This window comes from Dendrobates tinctorius, unplaced genomic scaffold (genome assembly GCF_039654945.1).
Source record: "Dendrobates tinctorius isolate UK_male_01 unplaced genomic scaffold, ASM3965494v1 ptg000014l, whole genome shotgun sequence".
Taxonomy (NCBI): Eukaryota; Metazoa; Chordata; class Amphibia; order Anura; family Dendrobatidae; genus Dendrobates; species Dendrobates tinctorius.
This window is the reverse complement of record NW_027361682.1, coordinates 14,359,773-14,382,411: the sequence shown is the minus strand read 5'-3', so window position 1 is coordinate 14,382,411 and position 22,639 is coordinate 14,359,773. Positions and strand designations below refer to the sequence as shown.

Below are 22,639 nucleotides of genomic sequence, written 5' to 3'. Positions count from 1 at the left end.
AAGCCCACAAGGACAGGGTCCTCTCCCCTCTGTATCAGTCTGTCATTGTAAGTTTGATTACTGTAAGTGATTTCTGTAATTTGTATGTAACCCCTTCTTATGTACAGCACCAGGGAATCAATGGTGGTATATAAATAAATAATAATAATATATATATTGCAATAACTGCTACGCCTGCGACTGCAATGCACTCCCATGACCTCAATACGCCTCCGTGCGCATTCTGGGGGGGAACACACAGCGACCCTTACATGTGACACCGGTCACTGCCTCACACCATTGATAGGCGCCATGACCATCAGGACAGCTCACACCTCGACCGACTGCACTGTGCCCTCCGTGACCGACTCAAGTGCTCGAGATTTCTGATACACTGTAACGAACCATGCACCGATGTCAGTTGAATATATAGGGGTTTTTTCAGTATCTGGTGGTGAATAAGAATGTTTTGACTAACAGCAAGCAGAGATCTTGAAAGTGGTAAATAATATGTTACAAGTGCAAAACTTGAAACCGGAAAGCAGTGAAGCTTTACGAGGAGTCAGTAATGTGTACACAGCACCCGCGCTGCTCGATTGCATTCTCTTACATCAGTAGAGGAAAGTTCAGAGGAGGAGTCACTCGACAGTCAAGTATTAAACACTGAGCCCCAGGGCGGCTGCATGACATAGTGTGACAGACAGGAATAGAGGAACATGCTGTCCGTCCTGCTCATCGGACTCTTCACAGTCCTGATCTATCTCTTCATATCCGCAAGGAGGAAAAGGCAAAATTTACCTCCCGGGCCGACTCCCTGGCCAGTTATCGGTAACCTGCACCAGATAGATAAATCCGCACCCTACAACACTCTCACCGAGGTAAGTCACTTAGAGGGAATTTCTACTGTGCTTGTGTTTGCAGGAGGTTTTTGTTTTCTGCAGCTTGCAGCTTGAGTGATTGGTCATGTCTGTTCTGTATGGACAGACCCATAGCAGGCATTGGCCAATCAATCCCATATACAACAGAGGCAGCCCAAAGCAGCTGCTATGCTGAGATGTCAACCTGGGAGCGACCGGCTTAGGCCATGTGTTGCATGCACAACACTCAATATATGAAGGCGATACAAAGGAAACATGAGTTCTTTTTGGAATCCTGGGGAAATCTTACTACGCGACACCATTAATTATACTTCTTCACAGTGGAGGCAATGTACAGGCACAGAGCTATGACACAGTTCTGAGCTGAAATTGATCACAGGGGTTTTATTGATGCTTCTTTTCATAACACAGAATCACTTCTCTTCATTCAATGCTCCATCAATGTATATGAAAGTCTCTTTACAGTTAACTTTTCTTCACACCCGGTGTCTTAACGTTGGCAGAACTGGACCTTGCTCATGCAGTGAGGTGGGGGGAGGGGATGAGTCCTGTGCTGTAGCCCTCTCACTTCCATCTTGAGGTAATATTCTCCTTGCTGTCCTTACTACTTCTTTGATTACAGCAATCACTTCTGTGGAAGAACTCGTCTATACAGCTTGCCTGACAGGAGACTCTCTAACACACCTTGCTCTTGGATCTCCCGGACACTATCGACTTTCCCAGTATCCCCTGAGGCCGAGCAAACCACTCCCTGTCAACTATAACCATTTTTTACATATATGGAGGGAAGGGGGGAAATGGGATTGTCAGCTCACTGTTTGAAGTCTCTTCAACGAAGTAGAATCCTCGCTCCTAGGCGTGTGCAGAAAGCAATAAGGAAAAGAATTCTCCAGCATGATGAAATAAAACTTCACACTTATTAGAAATGCATTAAAAGTACATGTTGTGGACAGACAAAGGAATCCCAGGGTATTAACCGACGCGTTTCGACTGTGAGGTCTTAATCATGGTCCACGATTAAGAACTCACAGCCGAAATGCTTCAGTGTTGATACTGTGTAAATCTATTTGGCACGTGACTCCAAGTATGGCCATTCAATCAATGTAATGGAAGCCTGACAGTCTGTGTAATGCATGCATTTGGGATTCACCAATCTGTAGTCATGTCACAGAGTGACTACAGAAATGTCTCTGTAGACAATCGTGAGCAGCATGGTGGCTCAGTAGTTAACACTGTTGCTTTGCAGCGCTGGGGTCCTGGGTTCAAATCCCAACAAGGACAACATCTAGAAGGAATTTGTATGTTCTCCTGTTGTTTTCTTGGGTTTCCTCCTGGTTCTCTGGCTTCCTCCCACATTCTAAAGACATACTGATAAGGATTTAAGATTATGAGCCCCAATGGGGACAGTGCCAATAATGTCTGTAGAAAAAGGTAAGAGATCGCTGATTTTGTGACTCCACAGCGATCTCGCCAGCAAGATCACTGTGTGTGAAATAGATCAGCGACCGGCCCCCCTGCCGGGTATCGCTGATCGCGCTCCATCGTCCTGGGCCGTTTTTTGATCGTTGGTCTCCCGCTGGCCGGCACACATCGCTGCGTGTGGCAGCGAAAGACCAGCGATCAGCGACGCTGGTTTCCAATGTAAACAGCGGGTATCTAAGAGCGGATCGTTGGTGATATCGCTGGGACATCGTTATGTGTATGTGTGGCGCCCCTGAGGCTCAGTCACCACAGAGGTACTGCACCTTCTCCTAAGGTGTGGTGCCCCACCATCCAGGTAAGATGGGGGCTCCTGACCATGCTCCAACACTCGTAACCCACACAATAGAGTAGTTCAGCAAAGCCACATTGCGGCTTCTTGCCTAGAGAGAGAGGCAGAGCACCTTTGGTGGCTCCCTGCTTGGAACACGAAATGTGCTGGGAGGTGGGTGGAGTTTAGAACACATAAAGAGCGGGATGGTTTAGGATTACAGGTCAGTCGTGGAGAGAGTAGGAGAGAGGAAGCCACTCGGAGAGGAGTGGGGATCCCTGGAAGAGGGATGGAGGAAGGAGTGCTGCAGCTGCCTCAGTGATCTGAGCCAGCTGGCACGGGAAATGAAAGAAGGAGAAAGACATTGAACTGAAGCCTGAGCTTCCATAGGAGAGAAAGACAAGTACGGAATGTAGGAGTAAAAGGGAACACAGAGGACGTGGGTTAGAGGAAGAACCCTGCCTAGAAGTTCTAAGTGCAAGGCCGGGGCGCGGTCCCCGAAGTTGTATGGACACTAATGGTTCTGCAGCAGACACCGGTGGAGTAGTAGGCTGCAAATGCACGACTCCCATCTAAGACTTGAGGGCACAACAGCAACACGGATAGAGAGCCGGGACTTAGGAGTAGAGAGTCCCCGAAGCAGGCTACAGCTGTCTGCCGTACAAGTAGAGTTCTTGGGAACATCTGTCAGGAGGAACTCCAGTGTAACTCAGTACTAGGAGATCTTCACACTTAAAGGCGCTATAGAGGAGATGTTCAGAAAAGGCACATAAGTTGGCAGAGAGTGGAAGGGAGAATTCCATCTTGCCTGGAGGTTGACTGAGTCCCTGACCCGGAGGACACGGCACAAAAGCGGGCTGTTATGAGCTCATTTTCTGCTCCACCAGCTGGGAGTTTTCCTTCCGTTCTCCCTCTGGTGGTGACAGGAGGTGGTGAGGTTAGTTTAATTGGTAATGGTCTGCCACCTGACGAAGAGGATAATGATTGGATCTCTGGAGTATCAGACTGGATATAAGACAGCCGACGCCCTATCCTGTTGCTGGTGATTCAGTCTGCTTCTCAGGTCTTGGACTTCAGCTCTGCTCCATTCTTCTCAAGTTAAGTTTGTTTTTTGCTAATGTTCACATTTGCTCTTGTTGGTCAGCTCAGTTTTTGTGTGGTCAGCCAGCCCGGCTGGGCTGTGCTGAATCTCCACTCTTATTTATCTGTATTTGCCAATTTGCCTTTTATTAGATTGGCCTCTTTTTTGCTCTGTCTCAGAATATTTCAGAGTGCTGATATAGTGGGAGAAGTCTAGTGACTTCAGGGTTAATTTTGTTATCAGAAGTGTTGGACATTATTTTGGGTAGGGTTTTTTGGCAGATTGCAGACAGTATCTTTCCTTTCCTGTCCTTTCAAGTTAGTTTGGCCCCATCGTTTGCTCAGCCTATTTTTCTGCCTTTGTTTGTGTTTTCATCTTGCTTCACCGTCAATACATGTGGGGGGCTGTTTTTCCTTTGGGGTCTGCTCTGGGGGACTTAGTTTTCCCTTTTCTTACTTTAGGCTTATTTAGTTCTCCGGTTGTGATGAGGTGTCCAGGACCATCTTAGGCACGCTCCACGACTGCTGCTAGTTGTGTGTTAAGATCAGGGGATCTGCAATCTGCATAGTTACCAACCTCTCTGGTTTTCTGAGAGACTTAGCATGTGTTGTTTTTCTCCTCGGTTACCCATTCATAACAGTGGGCACTACAGACTGTGAGTAAAGCTTTGGAACTACATACCCTGGTGTCCTCCATTCCTTCCTGCATCCGTCCGCCTGGCACTGCTACATCCCCTGCGCCGGACACTACATCATCTAAGTGTCTCCACATCTACACTGCCCTGGGACAACAGCCCTGCCTGTGGAGGGCTATAACATCATTGCTGCACCACACCATCTGTCCCAGAGGATCTGTCTGCAGCGTCGACTTAACACCTGCCTTGCCGAACACAACAGGTGGCGTCACAAACTATTCATATAACTACATTCCACCATTCACTCATCTTCCCCTATTACTTGGGTGCCCAGGGCCACGGTCCGAGTCACCGCTGCTGTGACACATCCCACTGATACCGGCCCAGTACAGAGTACCCCACGGCCCTGGGAGGGTGAGCCAACTTGGCGTCACGAACAGGATGACGAGACCCGATGCCCTCGGGTTCTGTGTGCCTAAGATTTGTTGGACTTAAAACTTTTGAGAATGTGCAGAAGACCCAATTTAATAGACTGTAAAATGAACATTAAAAATGGCCGTTGGCGTGGAGAAGAAGGGCGTGACGAGATGGGAGTTCCTAGGAAAAGACCACGAACAGTCTTGGGCCTCCCCTGCCTGAATTACTATGTGACAGCAACATGGCCCACCACCTAAGGGGTTCGTATACTGGCTTGGTATGGAGGCGCTGGAAGAAGACGCCACCCCAAGAAGGAGGCGCAGAAGCCAGTGGCGGGAAAGGGGCCGAGAGAGGAGGGAGAAGAACGCAAGAACGCCATCTTGGAGGGAGACGGGAGGAGGCCTGCGGAGCGCGGGGAAGTGGATCTCCCTGGTGCCATGGCTGAAGGCTCCAACCCAGTAGCTGAGATGAACTGCCAGCAGTTGGAGGACGAAATTGCCCAGCTGACGCACCGCCTGCAACTGAGGCAGGAAGCGCTATGGACATTGAATCTGCAGCGCGCCCAGGAGGGGCCTACACCTGCGGTACACGCGACACCGGTACCCGCCGCTGCTGCACCGGACCTCTACCAGGCAGACACTGTGGAGCCTGAAACCGCTGCCCTGCCATCGGCAGCGTACCTTGTTCCCTCCCTGCCGCTACTACCGGAGGAGTTGTACACAGCCGAGGGAGCTGAAGCGGAGGAAGAGATGCCCCCGTCCGGACCTGACGCGGCTGCGCAGGTCCCTACGGTGACCCCCGCGGACCCGGAGCCGCCGTTAGCTCCACCGCCGTCCCGGTGTCCCACCAGGCAGCGCCCACTGCCACTACGCCTGCACCGGAGCAGAGACCGCACCGCCGGGAGGCACCAGGTATACACCCCGGCCCTCCTAATGGGTTGCCCCCCGAATTCACGCTGTCAGAGGCTGGCTTGCGGGAGCTCGAAATGGGTCAATTGGAAGAGTCAGCTGGGGGCAGTAGACTGTCGGAAATGGGGAGGTGGAAGAGGTCCCTACTGAGAAGGGTACGGCTGGAACAGGCGCGCCCGATTTGGCATCTTCGGGGATTGGAGGAGTCTAGGTCGCTTTGGGATATTGACCTCGGGATCCCTTGGCTGCCGAGTCCCCATGTAGTCGCCTATCAGCGCCTACAAGCTGCGGCATCCCTCGGTGCGAGGCCACGCACCAGAGCACCGGAACTAGCAAGCAACCAGCAACAGGATGCAGACACACAAAGTATTACATCTGGTAGCAGTTCCCAGTCCCCAGCTTCCAGAACCCCAGGAGGGGACCATCACTAGTAACCTGCAGTAAACTAACTCTCGTTACCCAGGAGGGTATTTGCACAGTTGTGCTTTGTTTTTCCATTATGTTTTAGTTTTGTTTTTCCAGTGTTGCCCTGTTTCATTGGCAGCCTTCCCATTGAACTAAGGAGATCATGAACGCTGAATGGTCCATAACTGTGTTTGTAAATAGTTTGCACCTCTTTAGGTGCCCTCTCCTGGTTTTACATAGGACACTTTGCAAAGATAATGTCTACCTCATTTGGAGCATGACTCCAATAAAAGGACACTGCAAGAGATCCCAGCTGGGAGTGGTGTCCAGCACTTACAAGGATTGTTGAAAGTTTTAATGTGAAGTATTTGATAATGATATGTCTTATGAGAGTAAATGGCTTTTATATAGAATTAAGAATGTTTTGATAAAGAGATAAGAGATTTGGTTAGAGAGATTTGAATAAAGATTTGAAAATGTAGATGATGAACCAGGCACTACGGTTGTCATTCAGAGTTAAAAGAAAGTAGAAAATGTGCACTAAAAAGAAAAAAAGAGAAATGTGTTGATGAAGAATACTGAAATGGTAGTGAGTAACAGACAATAGCACTTTGAATTGAGTATTGTATGGAAAATTGCACTTTTGACTTAGGATTTTAGGTAGTAATTAAGCATTGTTTGCAATGTCCAAGAATGAGTGCCTCTCACATTGGGAAGTTTAGTATAAGAAATGTTTATTCAGCATTGCAAAAATGTGTATGTTCCTGTGTTGTCAACTTTGTTTACCTTGCAGCCCGCGGACGTGCTGTGCTTAACGGGGGGTATGTGGCACCCCTGAGGCTCAGTCGCCACAGAGGTACTGCACCTTCTCCTAAGGTGTTGTGCCCCACCATCCAGGTAAGTTTGGGGCTCCTGACCATGCTCCAACACTCGCACCCCACACAATAGTGTAGTTCAGCAAAGCCACATTGCGGCTTCTTGCCTAGAGAGAGAGGCAGAGCACCTTTGGTGGTTCTCTGCTTGGAACACTAAACGTGCTGGGAGGTGGGTGGAGTTTAGAACACATAAAAGAGTGGGATGGTTTAGGATTACAGGTCAGTCGTGGAGAGAGTAGGAGAGAGGAAGCCACTCGGAGAGGAGTGGGGATCCATGGAAGAGGGATGGAGGAAGGAGTGCTGCAGCTGCCTCAGTGATCTGAGCCAGCTGGCACGGGAAAGGAAAGAAGGAGAAAGACATTGAACTGAAGCCTGAGCTTCCATAGGAGAGAAAGACAAGTACGGAACGTAGCAGTAAAAGGGAACACAGAGGACGTGGGTTAGAGGAAGAACCCTGCCTAGAAGTTGTAAGCGCAAGGCCAGGGCCCGGTCCCCGAGGTTGTATGGACATTAATGGTTCTGCAGTAGACACCGGTGAAGTAGTAGGCTGTAAATGCACTACTCCCATCTAAGACTTGAGGGCACAACAGCAACACGGATAGAGAGCCGGGACTTAGGAGTAGAGAGTCCCCGAAGCTTGCTACAGCTGTCTGCCATACAAGTAGAGTTCTTGGGAACATCTGTCAGGAGGAACTCCAGTGAAACTCAGTACTAGGCGATCTTGAAACTCAGTACTAGGCGATCTTCACACTTAAAGGCGCTATAGAGGAGACGTTCAGAAAAGGCACATAAGTTGGCGGAGCGTGGAAGGGAGCATTCCATCTTGCCTGGAGGTTGACTGAGTCCCTGACCCGGAGGACACGGCACAAAAGCGGGCACTACTGTGAGTAAAGCTTTGGAACTACATGTCCTGGTGTCCTCCATTCCTTCCTGCGTCCGTCCACCTGGCACTGCTACATCCCCTGCGCTGGACACTACACCATCTAAGTGTCTCCACATCAACACTGCCCTGGGACAACAGCCCTGCCTGTGGAGGGCTATAAATAACATCATTGCTGCACCACACCATCTGTCCCAGAGGATCTGTCTGCAGCGTTGGCTTAATACCTCCCTTGCCGAACACCATAGGTGGCGTCACAAACTATTCATCTAACTACATTACTCCATTCACTCATCTTCCCCTATTACTTGGGCGCCCAGGGCCACATCCCACTGATACCGGCCCGGTACCGAGTACCCCACGGCCCTGGGAGGGCGACCCATATGAAATCTCGCCTACAACGCTAGTACTGTGATACACACGCAGCAGATTTTCTGACGAGAAAACTCAGACAGAATATCCACAGCATATCTGATCCGATGACATACTGCTCAGCTCAATGGACCGCTGCAACCAATCACAGTCCACAGCGATCATACCGCTGGGTAAAGCCCCTGAAGAACTTTTCTCTTTGTTCATGGCCAAACATGTGAACTTACCCAGAAATCTCAAGAATTTCCTGTTTTTCAGGTTCCCTTACTCAATCACGCTAAGAACAAGGCTTTTCACCGGGCTCCCAGACATCTTTATTTTTATTTTTTCTGGGCGTTTTTTAACTTATCAATGAGGAAGCGTATTGCTTTTGTGCCACCACATTCTGAGAACCACAAGTTTTACTTTTTTTTTTTTTTTGCTCGACAATGTAGTTTTCATTGGTTTCATTTTGGATTAACTACGACTTTTAATCATTTTTTGTTACACCTTTTGGGAGATGAACACAAAAGTGACAAGTCAGTTCTTACACCGGTCATCATTTAGTACTTTGGCTGATTAATTTTATTATGTTGTTCAGTACTATACAGACAATACCAATTTTATATACACTCACTGGCCACTTTATTAGGTACACCATGCTAGTAACGGGTTGGACCCCCTTTTGCCTTCAGAACTGCCTCAATTCTTTGTGGCAGAGATTCAACAAGGTGCTGGAAGCATTCCTCAGAGATTTTGGACCATATTGACATGATGGCATCACACAGTTGGCGCAGATTTGTCGGCTGCACATCCCTGATGCGAATCTCCCGTTCCACCACATCCCAAAGATGCTCTATTGGATTGAGATCTGGTGACTGAGGAGGCCATTTGAGTACAGTGAACTCATTGTCATGTTCAAGAAACCAATCTGAGATGATTCGAGCTTTATGACATGGCGCATTATCCTGCTGAAAGTAGCCATCAGATGCCTGTTCTTAGCTGAGAGGAGTGGTACCCAGTGTGGTCTTCTGCTGCTGTAGCCCATCTGCCTCAAAGTTCGACGCACTGTGCGTTCAGAGATGCTCTTCTGCCTACCTTGGTTGTAACGGGTGGCAATTTGAGTCACTGTTGCCTTTCTATCAGCTCGAACCAGTCTGCCCATTCTCCTCTGACCTCTGGCATCAACAAGGCATTTCCGCCCACAGAACTGCCGCTCACTGGATTTTTTTTCTTTTTCGGACCATTCTCTGTAAACCCTAGAGATGGTTGTGCGTGAAAATCCCAGTAGATCAGCAGTTTCTGAAATACTCAGACCAGCCCTTCTGGCACCAACAATCATGCCACGTTCAAAGGCACTCAAATCACCTTTCTTCCCCATACTGATGCTCGGTTTGAACTGCAGGAGATTGTCTTGACCATGTCTACATGCCTAAATGCACTGAGTTGCCGCCATGTGATTGGCTGATTAGAAATTAAGTCTTAACACACAGTTGGACAGGTGTACCTAATAAAGTGGCCAGTGAGTGTATATATATTTTTTTAAATATTTTGCTATTTTTGCCCTGTGTCCACACCACTGAAAATTAAAATCCCTTTTTTGTCACCATATTCTTACCTTTGACATCTTCAAAGGTTTCATTTCTGCTGATTTTATCTTTTCTAGTGCAGATGCTCAAATCTGCAGTATATCTGCGGAGAAAACTGAAGTGATATTGCCACACCAAATTTGCAGCAGTGTAAATTCCATACCAAATGTGTTCTCCCATGTAAATGTAACCTAGGGGTACGTTCACATGGGTCTAATATGCAGCCAAGCTCCAATATGCAAATGTTCTCTTAAAGGCAAATCTGTGGTTAATTTTGTAGCATTTCTGCACCATCTGGATTTTTACACAGCAGATAAATCATTGAAAATTAATTTTATTGATAAAAAAAAAATCCCACTGCAGAGGAATGCAGGGCCGCAAGACCATGGCCCTACCTGTAATGCAAGAATCCTGTTTGATCTGTAGACAACTTCTAGCTCTGTATACCTATGCATGAATATATGTCTGTCTGCACAGGATCTTACACATATAGTGCAGCTTAAACCCATATGTCCTCTAGGCCCCTCACACCAAGGCAACCTCTGCAAAATGGTCGGGTCCAGTCTTCCTAATCAGTTACTTTTTTTGCAGGGCGGCACACTAATAAATTTGGGTGACTCCATACCAACATACGTGCTGTACCTCTGAATATTCTTGTGCATATCTGAGGATTTGTAGCACAAGACTACGGCTTCTCAAACTTTAGTTTTTTTGTGTGGTGCCATACCATCAAGAATAGGCGATGCCTTTGCCCTACCCTTTGTGGTCAAGGTCTGTGCCAAAAGGAATCCATGACGTTGCTAAATCAGAGCTTGGTGCCAACAGATTCTGCAAGCCCAACCCTGTGATGTGCTGATGCCTCACCCTTGGAGATGGGGACCACCTCATAGTTTGAAAAGTACTACAGACCCCCCAAAATTTAAGCCGCAATGAGGAAAGAAGACGGCATTTTCTAAAGAACGACTCTCACAATTGTGACTTGAGAACACAGACGTGGGCCGGTGCAGCGGGTGGGAACCTGTCAGATAAAGCGAGCTGCACAAGGCGATGAAAGAGACGGATAAAAATGCTGTCATTATCCTTAGTAGGGACAAAAGAGATATAGAACCCCCGTGCAGGGATTTATAGAGTCTATCAGACCAACACTATCGCTGCCATAATTTGTCACAAACACCACTCGATCGCGACACACATGCCTCGGATGCTACTGTAAAGCGAGACTCCGCTTGTCAATCAGTCACCTATCTCTATAGGCTGACAGTGTGCTAGGCTCACCCCACAACCAAAAGGATGAAATATAGATATGTCTTACAAATTGGATCCATGAGAGCTCCTGGTGGAGGAAAACGCCACAAGAAATAGTGACAGATCCTGCTTCTCCTGGGGTCTGACAAAGATATTCAGTAGATGACATAATATAAAGGGTCTTAGCAGACTGTCCTCACTCTTTTCTCCACTGAGAAAAGACTGGGACGACTGATTAGATGTGATTCTAATCCAGTTTAAGCTCTCATTTCTGCTCTGGTTTATATGTTCCCTCAGGAACCTTCTAAAGAAACGCTATGGCCGTCACCTTACCGAACACTCTTCAAGCATTCCATACACAACACACATGAATATGATATATCCAAAATTCAGGGAGATATTGCGATCCTATAGGTTGCCAGCTACCAACACTTTTGCGATTTTACCAACAGATGCCAATATGTTCCCTAATCATTGATATATCCATGGAATGTGTCAATCTCAGATTTTTATACATATGGCATAGAAAATACTGTACTTACATTGCTATACGAGGTTTCTGATATGGAGCTGTTCAGTCTGCCTTAGGGCAGGTATCTTCACCTTGCACTGATTAGCACTTCTTTAGCAATAAGGATGTACACCAGTCATAGTTTGCCCTTCCAACAACTGTCAGTTACTTGTTAATTACTCTGCATACACACTCCATGTCTGCTGTCCATCAGATAGCCTGCTTCAATTGCCTGTTCAAAGTGAGGTGTGCAGACAGTGATCCAATGCCCCCAGCCTATGATCTGTATAACTCATAACTCTATTTGACACCCCCAATTGGGTTCTCAAGTTGTGGCCCCTACTGTGTGATGTCCATATGTCTTAACAGAGGGACAGAGGTCGACCTGTTTCACGTAGATAAAAATTTGTGCAATAAGAAGTTTTTTGAAATATTACCACCTACTACTTCTTATACCCTGTTTACAGAGTCGGGTGTCTCCACTGAGAGTAGTAGTCAATCAGTAACTGGCCAGCTGGCAGCGACCATCACCTTATGTTATTATTCTGGTGTCGTTGCAGCTAGGGGAGAAGTACGGAAGCGTCTACACCATCTTCTTTGGTTGGAAGCCGACTGTGGTTCTGTATGGCTACGATACACTGAAGGAGGCCCTGGTGGGACAGGCAGATGATTTCAGTGGGAGAGCGATTTTGCCAGTTTTTGAAAGAATTGCCCGGAAAAAAGGTGAAAACTCTTTTACATTGGTCATTTGTGAAAATAATGTCTTGAAAATTTATCAACAAGGTTCAAAATGATGGCAGAAACCTATGATCTAGGCAGCAAATTGTTTCATCATTCATAGTGATCGCATACTGAGAATCTTATGGCTCTATTCATCATTTGCTTTTTTTTGTTGTTAAAGCATTTTTTTTTTGCCATATGGTTTTAGTTGCCTCAAGGGGTATAATGAATTTTGCCCAAAAGAAAACATGTTCTTTTATTTCCTTTGTGTGTTTTACACTTTTTGTGCCAATTTTTAGGCAAAAGTTACATAATCCTTTAAAATGTTACAAGTTTAGTCTTCGACTGCGCAAAAATAGAAAAATCTGCCGTAACCTTTACTGCGGAAAGGGACTTGCGTTAGATGCAACAAAAACAAATGCGACATATTAAAAAGTCTCATGACATGAATCTAAGTTTTTGTTCACATGTGACGTCTTTGTATTTATTTTTCTCTGTGTGGAAAAAAAGCAGTGTTTTACAGTAGTGGTAAAATGAATAAGATTTTTAAAATATCATTCACACGTCATGTTTTTTTTCTTACGGTTTTTGAGCTCTAGTGTTCTTTTAAACCACACTTTTCTTAATCTTTTATTGAAAAAATAAATAATTGAATTAATTTAATTAATATTTCAATTGAATGCATAAAAAGGCATTGAAAAAACAAATGAAAAAGGCATACAAAGGAATAATGTATGCAGCATTTTTGCTGCAAACATTTGGCGTTTTTCATGCAGAAAAAAAAAATCGGCAAAAAAGCACAGTGTGAACATAACTCAAATATCTGGATAAGCAAAGTTGTTGACGTAAAATAAAAAAATTAAGACTAGGAAAGATGAAATAATAGCACAAAACATTTATAAAGAATAATGTGCAAATTCTGATATCACTAATATAGAACAAATTACCCCAGAAAACTGGAGAAACCATAATGATGAATCAAGGCCTTAGTGTTGATCTTATTAGGTTGTGCCATTGGTTAGGTGAAATGTCGGCCATTTTGACTGCCAACCTTTCCAGAAACTGATATTTGTCCTTTAATCCTAATATTGCATTTTTTTTTTTTTTGCTTGCCTTTTAGGTGTGGTCTTTTCCAATGGGCCACACTGGTTCCACCAGAGAAGGTTCTCCTTGGCCACCTTGAAGAATTTTGGGATGGGCAAGAGGAGTATTGAAGAAAGAGTGATCGAGGAGGCCAAGTTTTTAGTTGAATTCTTCAAGGAACGCAACGGTAAAGTATTTTCTGCTTTTTCATTGCAACATAAGGCTTTTTAAGGCTTTTTTTATGCACTTTTGCTGGCCATTCATGCGGGTTCATTACTATCTACTACAGGACTATGTGATATAAGATATAATTATTATTTCAGTATTTTTATTGGACCCATTCTTTTATGGTCCTATATACTGTATATGTTTACAATAGCGGTGTTATTGCCTTACACACTAATATTATATTTTATATGTATTATTGTATGTTGTTGAGCCATAATCTTTTAATAAAGGCTTTTTATTAAGCAAATAGATTTTTTCACTCTCTTTTATTTATTCATATATACGGCTCATATCAGAATTCTTCTCACCATCACTAGTCGGTATTTCTAATTCCTATTATCTCTAAGAGGTTCGTTTGTTGCACCTGGGACCGGGTTGCGGGTAGCTAAGAGAGATGGGCGGGTCTGGCTACCCATGTACCTCACTTCTGGGTGTGGTTACACCCTATTTAATGGAGGCTGTTTGTCACATGATCTGTGGGTTGGGAGAGAGAAGACCTCCTGTGTGTTTGGCTCCAGACCGAGCCGGAGTACTGTACACTACCCCAGCCTGTGTGCCCACAGGACTGGCGGAGCAGAGCCCTGCTATGGACATTTGTATTTTCTTTGCCTGATCTAAAGGCTGTTTGTTTTCTGTTTTTGCTTCTGGCGTTCATGAAAAAATAAACCCACATGAACTTTCAAAGGAATGAGCCTCCTGTTTTCCTCCCGTTGCACCCAAGTGATTGAAACCCCTACACCACATTGACGAAGAAATCGGGAAATTAACTAACCCACAAAACTTTAATAAAAGGCGCATATGGTTTGATTAATTTGATGCAAAAAGTCACTAACTGAAAGATATTCACACCAAAAATTTGCGGAAATTTAATTTTAAGCAATTTAGGCTACTATTGCTAAGCAATATGCATCAAAAACCAAATTGTCAAAACATGAATGTTCATGTGGTCATCCGCCCACGTTACCCTGACCATTCATTTAATATTTGTATGTGTGTTTGCTTTAATCCCAATATTTTGGCCTTCATCCTCCAGGGAAACCTTTTAATCCAAGTCCTGAGGTGACAGCTGCTGTTTCCAATGCGATCTGCTCCATCGTGTTTGGAGATCGGTTCGACACACAAGACAAAACCTTCCAGACCTTGCACAAAATGATCAACGAGAACCTCACCTTCCTGGGAAAGCGGGGTTTCCAGGTAAGAACAGCAAATCGATTCATCTGTATGAATTAACTCCATGCCATGAACCTGCAGGGGGTGGAAACTGATAGAAGACAGTCTTTGTGCAATAATAGCATGTGGCTCTTTCTAGTCAATTAGCTTGTCATATTGAACCCACTAATGTGTCTGTGCGGATATGGGCTCCTTTACCCCTTGGGCCCCTTTGTGGTTGCACCAATATGTCCACCCCTGGGTACAGATTCTCTCTGTGGATGTCCAAAATGTTGAATGAAAGATGGGTTCTCCAGCTTCAAATAGGTGAGGCAGCCTATCCCCAATCATTGCTGTTTGACTGGACGGTCCAGGAAAGGTTTGCTGGGGGACTTTCTCCTTTGGAGCGGGTTTGTGATGGACCTCATCCTAGTGCACTTTGTTAGCACTCCACGTAGCAGACTATTTTGCACTTGGGTGGAGACAGCATAACTTTGACTTACTTTGGTGTGTCCATATTGTACAGCTTTACAATGCCTTTCCTCAAATTCTGAGTTGGCTCCCCGGAGAACACAACAAGATCTTTCAGAATGCCGCCATGCTGCAGACGTTTCTCAGAGGTCTCATTGACAATCACGTACTGACACGTGACGCTAACTGTCCCCGAGATTACGTGGACTGTTTCCTAAATAAAATAGATGAGGTACGTAAAACACATTTTCTTCAGTTGTAGATATCCTCAGTTCTAACAGATGACTTACTAAAGTCAGAACATCACGTCAGAAGATCCGGTCTTACCAATTTTGAGGAAATTTTATTGACTACCGTTTTGGGTTCAAGAGAGCCTTTAGGCTCTCAGGGTCTGAGTGTGACTTCAAACCCACTTCATGTAGTTACACCACCAAAACTTTTGCTTAATTGTTGACACTCCAAAAATGCTGGATGTTTGAATTACACCTGCAATGTTACTCATGGACACTGGATGCCAATGTGGGTCTACAGGCTATAAAATGAGCTGTGACCAGGTAGATAGTAGGTGTGTGGCTGTAACCATATGAAGTGCTAGGGGAGTCTGTGTAGCCCAGATGACAAACTGTAGGCCCTAAGGAGATAGCTTGAGTAGTTGCCGGCCAGAGTAGAAGTTGGGTGAGGTCTGAGCCATTCCAAGGAAAGTTGCTAATAATGTGTCGAAGCCTAGCCTGAGATAGAGATGTTTGAGGGCAGTCTTGACAGTGAGATTTAGGACTTGGATGAGAAGCAGCAGAAAGGAGGCAAATGGAGAGATGCTGAGAAGTTAGATTGAGCAGAGAGGGATAGGAGAACAGAGACAGTCAAACATTGGGGCCATCAGAGGAGAGGTAGGCCCAAAAGGGGACAGTAGAAGGTTTATGATTAGCTGCAATACAGTACTTCTAAAGTATGGATGTCCATAGACCTAGCAAGGGACAATGAAGGCATCTCCTTGCTGGAGAGTGATCCCGAAACCAAGCAATTGCGGTCGTTACGAGGCTGACCCAGTTAGCTGCGGTAACAGCAGTGAGCTATAATTTCCCCTGCAGTAAACTTGCATCACCCTGGCATCTATAGTGTTACACTCATATCACACTTGTTCTTACATTTTGCCATGTTTATCTTCCTTAGGAAGCCAATAACCCAAGTTCACACTTCACAATGGAGAGCTTGACCATGACGACCTTCAACCTGTTTATTGCTGGGACTGGAACGACTTCTTCCACCATCCGCTGGGCCATTAAATTCATGTTGGAATATCCAGAGATTCAGAGTATGTAATAGCAGTAGCATCATTGCTATCTTTAATCTTCCTTTTTATGGTGTTTAAACTGATGATTTTCTTTTTTTTAATGCAGAAAAGGTACAGGCTGAAATAGATCATGTTCTTGGCTCAGAGAAATGGCCTTCCTTCGAGCATCGCATGTCTCTGCCATATACTGACGCCGTGATCCACGAGGTGCAGCGATACGCCAGCATCATTCCCAATGGTCTTCCCCATTCTGCCTTGCATGATATAAAATTTAAAGGATACACAATACCAAAGGTAAAGATAATCCATGTAAATTATACATGGATGTGATCGGGACAGCTATCAGCTCACCTAAGAAACAATAATAATTTGCATTGTAGTCTGTAATAAAACTCTGCTATTGTATTCGGATTATAGCTCCGATGCAGACTAGTGTATCTCCATAGTGCAAAATATTATCCTGCAGATGTAATGTTTCCAACTTTTTGCTAATCTACATCAAGCAAATTACCAGGAGGTAAGAGACTATTGGAGCAATATATGACTGCAGGATCAGACTACAAAGAGTTTGTTTGTTGTCTGTTACCATGGAGATGCATAAGTCTCCATAGGAGCTGTATAAACAAAATGGTAGAACATTTTTATTCAACTCCTATAGTAAATTTACCTTTTTTTTTTACATGCTATGAGACAAAAAAAAATGGCTGCAAAGGCCAAAGGATGGGTTATCAATATGAGATCGATGGTGGTCCGACACCTTGCACCGCCAACAATCGGCTCGTTGCAATTTCCATTGCTGTCAGATTATCACACACAGTGTACTAAAGACTAAGTGCAACATGAAGGGATGAAGACCCCTAGGCCGATCCAAAGTCCCCTGTCTCCCTTAAAGTCCCTATATAGGTTCTGCACCTATCGCCGAGCAGGAACCTAATCACTGCCTGACCCTGTAGATAAGCTCTACTTACAGAATGATGGGTGGCACTAGTCGATCCCCACTACCACTAAAGACAGCTAAGATAGAGGAACAAGAGGAACACTTATCTTGAGTAGCCTCAGAGATGAAACACAGATGTCCTCCAGCAACACCAAAGAGGAAGTTAGCCGACTGCTATAGTTCCAAGCCTCAAAAGGGGGAAATGGAAATATCACCGGCAACTCCTAGCAGCAGGCTGGGAGTCTATAAAAACCCTTGTCCAGGTGTGTCAATTAGAGCCGGAGAAAAGTTGCCACTGGGTCAAAGAGTCAGAAGGGTTAAGAAGGTGTCTGCAAGACCAAACGCAGTGATGCAGTGTGACTGTTTGCAGCCTCTGACACACCAGTGATACAGATGTCCACAGTGTATGGAGCCAATCATTATGTAGTGGTTGATCTTGGCTCCTATAGATCTGAGCTGTAGTAACAGAGAACAGCCACAAGTTGGTGCAAAGATCTGAGCTACTCAAGATCCCACATCCTCGGCTACAAACAGCTGATCGGTGGGGGGTAATGGGTGTCAGATAAACGAATGGTCTGATATTCATGGTAAAATAGGTCTTTAACCCCTTTCATTCAGTTAAAGCCCCTTTGTTTGTAAACAGGTTTTTTTTTGGCATTTTTCCCCTTTTTTTTCTCTTGTAGGACGCCCAAATTATCACATTTTTACACTCTGCTCTGTACGACAAAAAATACTGGGATAAACCTGAAGTGTTCAACCCTGATCGTTTCCTAGATGAGAACGGGAAATTTGTGAATAATGAGGCTCTCATACCATTTGGAGCAGGTAAAGTAACTAATTTGCACTTTAAAGGGAAATTCACCTATAATGCGTGTGCATCAAGTTAGTCGTTACCATTTCTGTGCTGCTAAGAGATTATCCTTACTTTATAGACCCTAAAGGGCCTGTCACACTAAGCGATATCGCTAGCAATATCGCTATAACTTGTGACGTTATAGCGATATTGCTAGCGACATCGCTATGTGTGATACTTACCTACGACCCGCTCCCCCGCTGGTTATCGCTGATCGCGCGAGAACGTCCTGGGCTGTTTCTCGTCGTCAGCTTCCTGCTGGGGCTTCCTGCTGTGACGACGAGCGACGCGTGGAGCCGGGCGGGAGGACGCAGGATCGCCTAGTGTGACAGGTAAGTAGCAACCCCCGACCCCAGTGATGTCGCTGGTGAGATCTGCCTGTGTGGCAGCTCACTAGCGACCACTTAGCGATGTACCAGCGATCCTGACCGCGTCATATCGCTGGTCGGGATCGCTGGTACATCGCTAAGTGTGACAGTACAGTAACACACATTAGGGTTAACTCAGCAGAATAACCTGATTATCCCCAGGAGATAAAAGCTCAGGCATACTGAATTTAAATGCCACATCCACTTTGTACCAGAGGTGTTTGGCAGCACCTTTTTCCCTGTGAAAACAGATGAATGCTCAACAGAGGTGAGCACTCATATGTATGGGAGAGTAGTAAAATACAGGACCTTATTATGTATCTTTGCGTGCAGGGAGCTTCCCCTAGTGGTGGCTGCAGACAAAATCTGATCATGTATCTCTGTATACAGGGAGCTCCCTCTAGTGGTGGCTGCAGACAAAATCTGATCATGTATCTCTGTAAACAGGGAGCTTCCCTTAGTGGTGACCGCAGACAAAATGTGATCTTGTATCTCTGTATACATGGAGCTACCCCACCTAGTGGTGGCTACAGACAGAGTATGATCATGTATATCTGTATGCCAACTAAAAACAATCCCTATAAAAAAGTTCTAATTCGTGTTGGATTCTAACAAAGTACATTTCTTGCAGGTAAAAGGTCATGCATTGGCGAATCTTTAGCAAAGACAGAGATTTTCATCTATTTCGTCAGTTTTCTGCAAAAATTCAACTTGAAATTTCCACCAGGGGAACGAGGACCGATTGGTTTAATTCAGGGAGGGACCCGTGATCCAGAGGCCTTTAACATCTGTGCTGAATGGCGCCATTAAGCCATGAAATGTTTTTAAAGCTGTGTGAAGTCTGATGCCAAATAATACTGTAAAAAGTGAAGGAATGATTAGAAAGGGACATTTTTGATATATATCATTCCATGTTGATTTTAATCATCTGATCATTTCTTATTTACAAACTGCCTTTGAGTAGAGATGTCCTCTTTTAGAAAACTTTTCCCTGTAGGTGGGTAGATGGACCCGGGGAGGGTAAATAAAGTTTGTGGATAGACAGACTTCTGGCTAAGGTCGTGCAAAAGTAGGATTCAAATCCATCAACACTTGTGTAAAGAATGTGGCACTCATTTGGTATGATAAACACAGATGCAATTTTTATTTAGTAGAAATATCCAGACAAAAATTAGATGGTTGGTTCAAAACTCGACCTTCATCAGTCGGCTGGATAAAGGAGAAACTGCAAAAAACAGCGCAGGGTGAGGCTGTGCAATATCTCACGCAGAGCAGGAAGGCACTTTCCTGCACAGCGGTGGATATCGCACAACCGCTCCGTGGGCTGTATTTTACAGTAAATAAGAATGATTTCTGAAATGGGACAACCCCTTTTTAAGGTTTTACATGACATGAATATTTTTTATATTTTTTTAATTGTAATTCTTTTCCTACACATTTGAACTTTTATGGTATATGTATTTAAATGAGTTATTTTTTTAGTGATTTGTTGTTATACCTTTTTGCACAATGATTGGTGGGGGCACACAGACTCATCCCATGATGCTTTGCTCTATATAAGTACACAAATCACTTTCCCACAATGAAAAACATATATTATTTGTGACTCCTTCAAGTGAACGTAGCAACCCCTGAAGCCACACCCTATGACAAGTCATGCTACACAACATTGGTTTTAGTTTGACTTTTCGGCCATATCAAGTTTAGTGTCTTTTCTTATGGACAGCTTTGGCATGGGCTGCTGGTACGGAAGGTGGCACATGAATGCACAAGTTGCAAACGTTTGTTGACCTATGCAGGTGGGCTCACACGTCACCTCGCTGTAGGTTGACCAAGACGCTCCCGATTGAAGCCACAGGGCTGGGTTGTGTGATAGTCTTAAGTGCAGAAGAGCTGTAGTAATGTAGTCAGTGGTCCTGGGCTGGCTGATCTCGCTACTTGTGGGGGTTCGAAAGAGTGATGCATTTTTTCAGATACTGAGTAATTTTTTAGGGTAATCCAGAAATGACGCTTGTGAAAAGCTTTGACCAAACATCTGCTTCCTACGCATTCATCACAACCTGTATTTTCATGTATTTCATCATAATTATTGGTTTTCTATTAAAAAAGCATATTAATAACACTGATTGTGTCATTTATAGAAAAAAAAGTAGCCAGAAAATGGACAACAATGACTTGTATGAATGGGAACGAGAAAGATAGGGGGTAGGGTAAACAAAGGCTCATTTACAGAAGTGCCTATTTAGCAATGCCATATGTCAACAATGCATCCAACAATGTAATATTTACATATAATAATAATAATACATTTTATTTCTATAGCGCCGACATATTCCGCAGCACTTTACATTTCAGAGGGGACTTGTACAGACAATAGGCATAACAATAATCACATAGATTATAGCAAATACCAAGAGGAATGAGGGCCCTGCTCGCAAGCTTACAGTCTATGAGGAAAGAGGTAGACACGAAAGGTGGGTGGTAACAGTTGCCTTGATTGTATGGACCAGCCATAATGTTAAGTGTGTAACAGTACAGACATATTAAAAGGTGTGCTGAAATTATAAATCAGATGATTAATGATTGTGTTTTCGATAAGATTCATTTATCTGCTTCACTTATAAAAGTAAGTGATTGTTGAGCTTGACCAACTTTGATTTTTTTTGTTCTTACTAAATGTAAAATTATGTACATTTTGAGATAGTGTTCCATAAAGTTTTTTTTTACTATTTAACTGCTGCAATAAGTCAAAGAGAAAAGAAAAAAATTAAAACGAAGGGCAGGGTGTACAGAAATTCAAAGTGTAATTAAGAGAGAACGGGGCACAGATACTACAGGCAGGGCAGGGTAGGTCGCTACCCCGTGACCTACCCGAGGATGGGAGCAGTTTGAAAAAATAATAATTGCTGAATGCCTGCAGCCACCCCGTACGTTCCTTCGGCCGCAGATATTCTGCACAGTGGCAGCCAGGGAGCAGGCACACAGGAGAGCAGTGTCAGTGACTGACACCACTCAACCATCTCTGCCTGTGCCCTGGCTGTTCCTCTTTCCCTGCACTCAATTGTATTTGTGTCTGTCGGACGCGAATACAACTGGTGTCAGCGCCGCCCTAGAAGAAGCTGTAATCTCCCCTGCTCCGCCTGCGCCTTGTTGGAGAAGGTGCACACAAGGGACGTTGGATGGACAAAGTGGTTGGGGAGCCAGTGTAAGCAGGAGAATGAATGCAATGCACAGAAGGCATGAGGCGGGAACAGTCAGTGAACGATTTATTTCCATCACACAGTGGTCAGGAAACAGTTAATAATATGAAACCATGTAAGCAACAATAAACCATACAACAGTAAATATACAATGGATTTTAGAATACTATTTTAATCCCTTAACGACCGCTGATACGCCTTTTAGCGTCCGCAGTTAAGGGTACTTATTCCTCAGCTCCGCTTTTTAACGGCGCTGAGAAATAAGGTTATAGCGCCCTCCCCCCAGCGTCGGAAAATCTCTGGGGTCTTGGCTACCGGGGGTAGACCACAGAGAACATGATTTAGGTCGGTTTTTACTGTCCCCAGTGTTGCGATTGCTGTTATTTACCGAATAACGGCGACCGATAAAAAAAAACAAAAACAAGTCAGATTTCCTATTTATTTCTCTCTCTCCTCTCATATGATCTAGCACATCAGAGGAGAGAGAAATGGGGTCCCCCGAGCCCCCCAGGTACCTCCAGTGTACTCCGGTGCCTCCAGCTCTGTCTCCGGGCATCTTCTTCCGGGAAGAAACTAGCGGGATCTGTCGGCCGGCATCCGGCAGCAATAGAAGATTTTTCCTATTGGTTCATTTTGATCACTGTGCTAGACCCTATCACAGTGATCAAAATTAAAAAAACTAAAGCAAACCCCCCCTTTTTCACCCCTTAGGTAAAAATAATAAAATAAAAAAATGTATTTTTTTCCCATTAGGGTTAGGGGCTAGGGTTGGGGTTAGAGCTAGGGTTAGGATTGGGGCTAGGTTTAGGGTTGGAGCTAGGGTTATGGTTGGGCTA

At 44.7% G+C, this 22,639-nt stretch overlaps 1 protein-coding gene across 1 annotated transcript; it reads left to right on the top strand.

Annotated features, from left to right (window-relative positions):
• The first annotated feature begins 608 nt into the window (after positions 1-608).
• Positions 609-20,725, top strand: LOC141071705 (cytochrome P450 2C20-like). Its single transcript, XM_073559640.1, has 9 exons — positions 609-857; positions 12,064-12,226; positions 13,344-13,493; positions 14,568-14,728; positions 15,210-15,386; positions 16,325-16,466; positions 16,552-16,739; positions 18,066-18,207; positions 19,235-20,725. The coding sequence occupies exons 1-9, from the start codon at positions 696-698 to the stop codon at positions 19,411-19,413; spliced, it is 1,464 nt and encodes a 487-aa protein (XP_073415741.1). The 5' UTR covers positions 609-695; the 3' UTR covers positions 19,414-20,725.
• Positions 20,726-22,639: the final 1,914 nt, after the last annotated feature.